Source organism: Anguilla anguilla, chromosome 1 (genome assembly GCF_013347855.1).
Source record: "Anguilla anguilla isolate fAngAng1 chromosome 1, fAngAng1.pri, whole genome shotgun sequence".
NCBI lineage: Eukaryota > Metazoa > Chordata > Actinopteri > Anguilliformes > Anguillidae > Anguilla > Anguilla anguilla.
This window is the reverse complement of record NC_049201.1, coordinates 29,608,589-29,619,367: the sequence shown is the minus strand read 5'-3', so window position 1 is coordinate 29,619,367 and position 10,779 is coordinate 29,608,589. Positions and strand designations below refer to the sequence as shown.

Sequence of the window (10,779 nt, the reverse complement as noted above, 5' to 3'; positions counted from 1 at the left end):
GAAGGCCTACGACTCAGCCCCCAAGAAATGTAGCCTATTGAGCTTTGGATGGAGATACAAATCTCTCGCCTCATCTTCCAAAAGCTTATCCATTTGCCGACATTTTGAAAGCTTTTTAGCAGTGTTATTCGTTAGGAGACAAAGTGGGGTCGGTGGATTTTTCAGTTTCCCCTCATTCACAGAAACACATAGACCACAGAACAGCCCGCAAAATTGCCTGCTCAAGAGGGGATTTTCAAGTAACTGAAGTAAAACTCATCAAGGTGGATTAGCATGTAATTTGTATGGACTTGGTAAGTATCATAAATTTAACAGTAGGCACGACTATCACGCAAAGAATGTAATTCTTTATCTGGGCATCAGAGGGCAGAGTTGTATCAAGAATAGTATTCCTGTTTATGTGTCCTCATTAAGACCATTAGGAATTACGACAAATTCAGCATTCTTACAAAATTTATGCGGTGTCTATCTTTGGTCATTGGCACATGGAATCCAAGGTACAAAACTCAGGCTTTTGTTCAGTACTTACAAACCCACAAAGTCACTGGAGATATTTCTCACATAGAAGCCACATACCACAAATGTGTACATTTTCTTTAATGTCACAGTGTTAGGTGGCACAATAGATACGTGTAAATACATAATTTTTTTTCTGCAGGGAGAACTACAATTTTGTATATACAATACGTTATCCACACATGCCAAAATACAAGATTACAACTTTTTTTTTTTTTTTTTACAAGTAGAATTCCTTCCTCCTTTCAGTAAATACAAATACAATACGTAACAATTATAACAAAATAAAAGAAAACAATTACGTGTTACGTATTAAAAAGGCAAACTAAATAATAGTGAAAGGCAATTTCGTCCTTGGGAGGAAGGAAAAGAGATGCTCACATTTTATTTTATTTTTTTCAGATGAAATGTCAAGCTGTGCTCTAGTGTTTGTGCAGGCCACAGTGGTCTTTCTTTTATTTTTTATTTTTTTGAAATGTCAGAGCAATTCTTTCAATTCTGTTATAAAACCAACGAGTTGCCGTGAAACATATGCAGTGAGAGAGGTGAGACGTGTTATTTTTAATAGAAATGACCTAAATCTACCAACCCTTCACGGAAACGCCCAGTGTTAAATTATCTCAACACTTACATACGATCAAGGAAAAGTATTCTATAAAAGTATTCAATCATTTTTACACTGAACATTTGGTCATTTAATGAATGCACTTGGCCTATTAAAAACTAAGGAGACCTAGGCTTTGTGCCATATGAATTAAATCAAACATCAATGTGGAATAAGTAGCTTTTTAAAGTTCAGTTTGGCTCCGTATAATGATTGCTGCATGATGTTTTAGCCCGCTGTAGACCTTCCTTTCACTGGACGGATTGCATCCAAATGTGTTTGGGACGGAGGCGACGTTTTATTTAAACACGTCTGTTGATAAAAACATCCGTTACATGAAACAGGAAAAAAAAACTTAAATCTTGAAAGAGGAATTCGTAAGAACTGAATCAAAGAAAGAAAGATGCTGCCTAACCTGTACCAATCGTTCTCGTTCGCTGCCTAGCCACCCTCTCCACTTACAATTCCAGCCCTCAAGACAGGTACTCTAGGTAAAGGTAGCCCTTACGAATACAATTCTTCAAAAAGTAGAACAGAGGTACAACAAAATTACAGATCCACCAATGAAAAACAAAACCAGAATTCATTTTTTTTTTTTTTGCGATAATTCTCAAGCCCCCATCAGTTCATGTCAATCTAACCCCAGTTTTTCTTGATACAAATGGACGTAAACCTACACACTGGTTATTCCAATTCAAAAACAAATTTCCCGTCATCACCGCGAGATACGCTTGTATACATGGCACGATTGTCATTATGAAATGGACCCTTCTAACAGTGCAAATCTCCGACCAGCCTTGCTCACAGCGACTGAAGAAACCTCAGACTGAATACAGAAAGACTGTATGTGGAAATCACATCTAAAACAATTATGTGGGATCGGGGGAAAGAACACTGCATGAGCCTAGAAATGAGGGTCCCAAAAATTAAGGCATAGCTACATGTTTCAGTTTTGGCCGACTGCTGCTACGAAGGACCACAGTTGCACAGTTCAAGTGTCCGGCAGTTCTACACACCACAGTTCAAATGTTAGTCCTCTTTCAAGCCTTAGAATTAGTGAGAGAAGGTAAATCGAATCAATGCATTATTTGAATTGGCAGAACCTAAAGGTTGCAGACACTACAAATCTCCTGGCCAAGAGTTGAGTAGACCTGCTGGCACTGCTGCCCTCCTGGCCAGGACTGGATTGCTCTGCAGGCACTATTGCCCTGCTGGGCCAGGGTCAAGTAGCCCTGCAGGTACAGGGGCCCTCAATGGCTCCAAAGCTCACACTCAGGCATAAACAATCGGGCCAGGGAGCTAAAAATAAGCATCCCAAAAAGTTACGAAACCAAGCAATTCCACGTCTGAGCCGAAATTAATCTCCTACTGCCTAGAAATCCCTCCAGAGTCATCGCACACACCTGCACTAAATGAAGAACCATGATTACTGGGTTTGACACCACCTTGTCTTAAAAATAAAAAATAAGATTCATGACTTCCTACCATAGCAGGAATGCAGGGTATGCAGGGTTGAGGTTGCTACATTATTGAAGGTTGCCTCGATGCAAATTAAGTATCAGCATGCATGAAAAAAATGCTGTGAGGCCAGTTCAACAACAACAACAACAAATGTTTTCAGCCATAATTTGGTGTAGACAATGAGATATGTGGTGACACAAGGAAACTGTTGAGGAATTTTCACCGTGTATGAAACTGCCAAATGCAGACGCCTGAACAGGCATGACTTGGCACTTCTAACTAACAGGCTACCGTTGTTCAAAACCACAAACATACTGTAGCAATACCTCACTAAACAATGGGTAATGGGTGTGTTATTAGATTGTACAAACATGTGATCATTTCAAGCAAAGGATTAAAATAAACTGAAAAGGGTAGGTGAGGCTAGCCTTTCAAGAGAAAATAATTCAGGAAGTACAGAATCATAAATCAATGTTAATCCTGAAATAATCTTGAACTTCCTGCATAAAGTTGACAAGCACTTGAAAAAGAACCACTTTGAAAGAGTTTCATCGAACATACAGAGCGCATCAACAGTGAAATCAACGTACCTTTAAAAAAAAAAAAACAGCAGCTCTAAAGACCTTTTCAGCTAAAATAAAAGAAACAAACAAACAAAAAAAAAAAAAAACATGAAAGCAGAAAACATCTTGTTTGTTTTTATACGGAACTCACGAAACCACTGAACGTGTATTTTGGGCTACATCTGTGGATGAGGATGACCTGCGTGGACTGAGCACGCTCCTTGTAATCACACGCAGAGAACAGAGTAGTTTACAATACCACCCACATATGGGTTAAATTCTTGGCACGTCCAACCAAGAGCATCCCCTGGGTTTTTGGCTTTTCCCAGAACTACCCAAGGTGCTACGTGTTGGAACAGCTACAGTGGTCCTGACCGAGTAACTCAAGACAGAGGGCTTTCACCTGATGAAAGGATTCAGAGATGTTCTCAGCGTCCCTGATATTATTTTTAATATACCAGCCCGTGTTTGTTTCATAGTAGTGACAGAGGTGCATCTGATATGATGCAATGTTAATGCATGACACAGTCACATTGTTTGACTGCTAAACCCATGTCGGATATGAATTAACTTTATTAAGTTCTGTACAACTTGATTTATATATTGTATATACACAGACATACACGCTGCAGCTAAATGCTGGGTTTGATAAGAAAAGTCCTGTTTTGAGCAAAGATTCTTCTGTTTGAGATTAATTACCCTGCAAATTATTTACATTTTGCATGAAAGCCCTCTTAAAATAAAAACAGCCGCATAAGAGCTTGTGACATTATTTTGCAGCACTCGTTGCAGCTATATCTTGGCTGACATAGCCCAGTTGTTGAATTCTAAAGTTTCTTGCAGTTGGTTTTACACCACGGTTGCATATTACTGTTGCAAGCAACAGCGGTTTGGATATTTACACCAACTGAGTTCAAAGCTGGACAGATACGGGTGACTGTTTTGACACTGATTAACAGTGAAATATTTGATATGGAACTATTGAGACACATATTCTCAAATGTCATCAAGCACAGGTTATGAACCGTACTAGTTTTGATGGTAAACCATATCACAACATTGTAACACCGATTACTTCAATGAGACATTTTTTCCCTGTGCTTTTTTTAACAGGCGACGTGAAAACCTGATTCCAAAATGGCACGCTACATGATTTAAATTTTACATTTTAACAACAACGTTTAAATGTCTGAAAATGATCATTATTGACCTTAAAAAACTGTAGCTTCATAGAGGTGATGGAGGAGGTGCGTTTCGGGGGGGGGGGGGGTTCGACAGAAACGTTACAGAGAAATGAAACGCAACGTCGAAACCACTGTTTAGGGTCAAAGGCAGAAGCGCTAAAGACGAAAGCAAGACGAACGCGTCCCTCTCAGCTGCCGAGCGCAATGGAAATGCTGGTGGGGTGGGGGGGGGTGGGGGTGCGAGCCTAGAGAGGAAAGTGAGAACAGACATCACGGGGAAGTCCGAGAGAGGTGGGACAGTGACGGAAGACAGCGTGAGAGAAAGAAAGAGAGAGAGAGAGAGAGAGAGAGAAGGGTTCAGGAAAGATTCACGCGTCCGCCTCCGCCCTCTTTGGCAGCCCGCCAGCCCGCCGCGCCGACTACGCCCCGCGGGCCGATGTCTTCTTTGGCGCCGTTCCCACGGCCGCCCGCACGCCACGACGACGCCCTGGATGGGGCCCACGGTCCCTCTGCGGCCAGTCCTCCCGTCCAGACCCGGGGGGGGGGGTGGGGGGAGCGGACAGGACGGGATGGTCTGTAAAATCATGCGGGAAACGTCCCCTCCCTAGTCGAACCCCGAAACAAAGAGCTCCGGGCCGGGAGGAGGTGGAGAGGAAAAAAAAAAACCAAAAAAACAAGAAAAAGGAGAAGCAGCCCCTGCCGGGCGGGGCCGTCCGGGGGCCGGCCCTCGTTAGGTGGGCAGGGGGTCGTCGTCCCCCTTGCTGCACTTGCACTTGCAGCACAGGACGAAGGGAGTGGCCAGGAGCAGGAAGGGCGAGGCCACCAGCAGGAGGAGCCCGAAACCGGCGAAGATGCCCACCACCTGCGGAGAAACGGGGAGTCAGTGCGGGACAGGCCAAAACCCATTCACTGAAAAAAACGTGTGAATTTTACAGTAAAAGTCTGTAAAATAGGCTACGGTACGAAACTGTAAACAGCTAAAATATAAATAATTGTATTATTTACAGTGAGACACCATTCAACATTTGTGAGATATACAGCCAGCTACCGTATGCTTAACATACAGGTATGGTTCCCTTATTTATAGGGTAAACTCAGTCAGCAGCATTTTACTGTTAAATTTATAATTATTACAATATTAATATCATTTCTTATACCCTATTTTTTTATCTTTCCTTCCAATTTGGAATGTCAGCTCTTCTCTTCAGCCGTAAGAATACATAAAAATGAGTAACACTGTAACCTCATCCAAACCTAATCTGGTAACTGAGACGGTGACGGACAATATGCGCATTTGCATTTACGTTATATGCAAAGCATAAAAATATGTGCAAAAATGCAAACTCGGGATTAAAAATAGTGATGGACTGCGTTGACGTAACACCTTCCATCTCAATCTCACAGCGATTTATAGCGAAACTCATCATCACAATCATCACAAACCCAGCGTGAGTGATAATGGCAAGTTAAAAAAAAAGTTGTCGACGAAGGCGACGACGGCGGTGAGGGGGGGATGCGTTCTCTGAACGGGCCGCCGCCGAGGCTCGTGGGAAAGCGCGTCGTCGGGGTTTGGGGAGCGCCCACCTGCGTCCTGTGCCAGATGACGGACGCTCTGGAGTGGCCCAGCTTGTTCCGGCACGGCCCTTTGTCGTAGTGGATCAGGAGGAAGTCGTCCTGCGGGGGGAAAGGACTGTGACTGACCCGCGCCCAGCCCAAATTTCACTAAGACCCCCCCTCCCGTCAGGGCTGGCCGAAGCTCTACTCCAGTGGTGTCAAACTCGTTGCCATGGAGGGCCGTGTGTATGCAGGTTTTCATTCCAGCCTCAGATCTTGATTATATAATTCGTTAAATTATTTGCTGAATTAGGGATGCAGGTTTGTGCACAATGGTGACCCGACGTCTATGGTGACCCGCATTGTCTAAATAAAAATGTTCTTATATTCTGTGCTTCAATGCAGTTAAACGCATATGGCTGAATGAGTAATTGGACTCAATTAAGGCAGCATTAATTGGTTGGAATGAAAACCTGCATACACACGGCCCTCCATGGCAACGAGTTTGACACCACTGCTCTACTCGGTGATTTAGCGCGTTTACTTTTTAAAAATGGAAACGGGAAACGTGGGCGTGGAGACGACGTGAGACTTTCTTGTAGAAAGGTGTATGCTGGTTGGCGGGACTCCAAACGGAGTGTAATAGCTGTGACAGAAACAAGCTTGGCAGTACAGCAAAGTCCAAAGCATTTTTTTCATAATTTACACTCGTGCAGTAATATCGTTCCATACTATGAAAACACTACTATGCTGTACAGTACAGTAAAATAATCACCCAATATGCACCATACCTATGAGTGAGAAAAGCAGAATGAAAGGTATTCATTTTTCTGATGGCCTTGTGACCGGAGTTACAGAGGGACTGTCAGAGCCTCACTCAGTGCCTCTGTGGTGTGGTATGGTGGAGTGCGGTATGGTTCGGTACAGTTTGGTGTGTTATGCCGCACTTGTTCCCAACCTCGGTCCTAGGGACTCTTGTGTATGCTGGTTTTTGTTACAGCCCTTCTCCCGCTCAATTAAAATGTTACACGTGTGTTAAAGCTAGTTCATAATTTATTCCTCATTATTAAAATGCAGGTCTGGCTTGTAATTTTTTTTTTTTAATCTTTGAATTCTTCATTATGTACCAAATGGAATGTTTTAGTGAACAGGTGTCCAGACTTTCACTAATTAGGAGCCTAGTTACTGACCTCAGTCTTTAAATTTTTTTGCCTCTTTTCATGTAATTGTTTGCAATACTGCACAAGAAGTACTATGCGAACATGGGTACTTTTATTCTCCATGGCACGCATAGCCATTTTTTGACATAATGTGGTTTAAGAGGGTAAAATAATCCCTCAAAACATGAAAAATGTCTAATTTACAAAAATTCACTGCTTGTAAAAATTCTGAGATTGCAACTGTGGCGGGAAGAAAAACCAGCATACGCTGGTTTGAGAATGTACTCACGTCCAGCGATTCCAGGCAGTACCAGCAGAAGGCGTGCTTGCAGTTCTTGCACATCATCTGGGCACACCCCTCGTCCCTCTCGATGTAAACCTTACACTTCGGACACCGCTTGATCGGAGCGTCATCCTCATCCGCCTTATAGAAAGAGCTGAGAGAGAGAGAGAGAGAGAGAGAGAGAGAGAGACAGAGAGACAGAGAGACAGAGAGAGAGAGAGAGAGAGAGAGAGAGAGAGAGATAAAGAGAGAGACAGAGAGAGAGAGAGAGAGAGAGAGAGAGAGAGAGAGAGAGAGAGAGAGAGAGAGAGAGAGATAATTCGTTTTCATTCAGATGATTCTGCAAGCATTCCGATGCCATGTTCTTTTTCGACAGCAGCACTCCATCACACGTAAAAACCGCAAACTGTTTCCATGTCAGTCCTGTACCCCGTGACACTGCTGTAGTTAGAGTCATTGGGTGACTGAGCGCAAAATTTGGATTTATCTGGTTAAATCTGACAGGCATACTGAGAAACATGCAGCAAAATTTAGAATTAGAAATTGTCGGTTGCATGTGGCTTCACTGTATGCACTGGAATCTTTCATAATGTTTGATCACTTGATCTTGTTTATTGTAATATAATAATCATTTTTACGTTCCTGAATCCTTATAGAAACTTCAGTACAGGTGTGCAGCGGGCCAATTCCTTACAGGGTTTTGCGGCAACTTCACACCCTCCAGTACAGGGGAGTTGAACAGCCCTGCTTTAAAGGCTAGCATGTGCATGTTTCTGTTCCACCCAACTGTACGAGAACACATTCACAGCCAGACCTCCAGGAATATATTATGTAGAAATGTCTTGAGCTTGTGGCTCAAGTGCAGCTTCAGCAGTGTTTAATAATTAGCTAAATACGTCAACCTGAGTAAATCGCTGGGTTACTTAATTACGAGAGCACATGACTGTGTGTCCATGTGTGTGTGTTTTGAGAGAGTAATCACGTTAGTATGTACACGCCTACAGAGTGAATGATGACGACAATGATGATAATGATAATGAGGAGGCGGGGTTACCTCGTCTCTCCAGGCAGGAAAGCGGTGATCGGCTGATTCTCCTGGCACGCCTGGCCCGGGTGCCACCGGATCTTGCAGGCTGAGCAGAACTCCAGGCTGCAGACGGCGCACTGCACCCGCTGAGGCAGCGCCGCGTCCGTCTCCTTCAGCTGGCACACCGCCTGGCACGTCGAAGACGGGCACCAGGTCCGGCAAGGGTCCAGCAGCACCTCTGCAACAGAGTCGCGATCACGTACGGTCGAGTCAAGTCACACCCCGCAGGCGAAACGCTCGAAAGATGACAGAGTACAGCTTCACTGACCGCGTGGTTATGATGAGGTTACGGTCAGACATGTTCAAGTCATCACAAAACACAGACAGCACTGAACGGTTACAACAACTGTACGGTAACAAAGCTATGGTCAGGTACAGCGAAGTCAACCCCCGATAGCACGCAAGACCTAGCAAAACCTTTACTGACGATATGGTCATGGAGAGGTTATGGTCATATGGTTATGAGTCAGTTATTCCTTGGCAAAACATTATATATAAGCACTACAGAGAACAGTTCACCAACCACATGGTTGTGGTTAGGTTAGCGGGTAAAGCATGAAACCACTTTGCATGCTGTACAGACAGGTCGCCAAACAGCATGTTTGACACCATTGCGTGTCACGCGGTCATAACACGAGACGCATAGTGGCATCCTGGTCACCAGGAATGCCGTGGAACAACACTGGCATTGAAGAGACAAGCCACAGGAGGAAACGCCAAAAATAAACAACCTGCAGCACAGAACCTCCTCCCCCTTTCCAAGGCACGTGCACGACACACCTCTACCCACACAAACCTCAGAAAACACAAACCCTCTCCTCATTCTTCGAAGATCCTTAAAATCCGGGCCGCCCATCCCTGTTCCTGGAGATCTACAGTCCTGTAGGCTTTCACTGCAATCCTAACAAACCACACCTTGTTACACAGCTGGAGACTTCACCGAGCTGCTCGTTAGTAGAATCAGGTGTGCCGCATTAGGGTTGAAATGAAAACCTATGGGAAGGTGCCGTAGATTTCCAGGAACAGGGCTGAGCAACCCTGCTTTAGATGGTTCCTGGAACATCACAGCTCATGGGACTGGAATGTAAACAAATTGCTAGAATTATGCCCATCTACACCTGCCATTCGCAAAATTGCATTGCTCTAGTGGTGTCGAAGATGGCTAACCCCTATTGCCGGCGTTTGACCTATCAGACAATGGTTGTTGTGGGAACAGTGGGCTGAATTACGTGCTTTGTTCCAATCATCAACAGCTTCTCAGGGCATTCCTTCACTTATGCTTTCACAGTTTTTCTAGTTGGTCGGTTGGTTGGTCAGTCAATCTGTTATTTCCATCGTTCCACCAATTCATCCATTTACTTATCTGTCCATCCATCTGTCCTTCAACTGTATGTATATTAATCTAACAATCTCTTACATTCATTCTGTCCATATTTCCTATACATCTATCAAGCCATCCAGTCCATCAGTCTATACAATCATCCATCTGTCTGCAGTCTATGTATCGTTCAGATCACCAGTAAATACAGCACAGGGCATAGACATCTGATAAGCCATACCAGCAGCATCTGCAACGTGCTACAGGCTGACATCTCAGCCTGTGATTTAAGACACAAAGCCATCAGTGTGACAGCTGAAATATCAGTCACGCATATAAACCCACTTTTTAAGAGTCATCACAGATTCGTCATCTACTTTTTACAACACCTTTCCCCAATGATTTTCATATGGTAGTCACAGAAAGCGTATTGCTTACTGTCGTCTAATAAAAGGAAAGGAAACTAAAATGCAAGGAAACATCTGTTCAATTATTGTGCCATTCAATGAATATTCTTAAGCAAGAGATTGCTTTAAGATTTTGCGAAAACCACAAAAAGGCAATGGCCCACTTACCCTTCTCAAACTGCAACTTCCTGTACTTCTGCATTATTTCCGTGGCAACCATGCACTCAATCTGTTGGAAAAAGAGCCAGCGACCTTCATCATTAGTGAGACCAAAGCACACACTCCAAGTCCAATCTGAAGTTACATTTTGTATTAAACAAGGACACCTCAAACTTTCTCTACAAATTTAGGTCAAAGTGAGGTTGGTTTTTCTTGAGTGTGCATCTTTATTTTGAAGTTCCTTCTAAGTTGCTATTCCTTGTCAAGGACTTTAATTGCTCTGAGCCTTAAAGAGTTCTGGTAATGGCTCTCTATCTGAATATTCATGCGGTGGAATGTATTTTGCTCCAGATCGACTCATACAATAATCCTACACTTATCCTTTGAAACTAAAGAGTCAGTGCTAATGACTATTAATGACACCTCCTTTCGCTATGAGTCTTCAGACTCTAAAATTCAAAGCAAAGCGGGAGAAACATCTTG

General features: G+C 43.5%; 1 protein-coding gene across 2 annotated transcripts in view; it reads right to left on the bottom strand.

Annotated features, from left to right (window-relative positions):
* Nucleotides 1–579: 579 nt before the first annotated feature.
* Nucleotides 580–10,779, bottom strand: part of rnf144aa (ring finger protein 144aa) — a 39,470-nt gene continuing 29,270 nt past the window's right edge. Inside the window, exons 5-9 of one of the 2 annotated variants that reach the window (XM_035432919.1) lie at nucleotides 10,306–10,366; nucleotides 8,380–8,590; nucleotides 7,332–7,479; nucleotides 5,913–6,002; nucleotides 580–5,190 (exon numbers count right to left, since the gene is read on the bottom strand). In XM_035432919.1, coding sequence (XP_035288810.1) covers nucleotides 5,059–5,190; nucleotides 5,913–6,002; nucleotides 7,332–7,479; nucleotides 8,380–8,590; nucleotides 10,306–10,366 — 642 coding nt within the window. In that variant the 3' untranslated portion in view covers nucleotides 580–5,058. The remainder of the gene's footprint in view (nucleotides 5,191–5,912; nucleotides 6,003–7,331; nucleotides 7,480–8,379; nucleotides 8,591–10,305; nucleotides 10,367–10,779) is intronic. The other variant, XM_035432926.1, reaches the window with a different exon arrangement.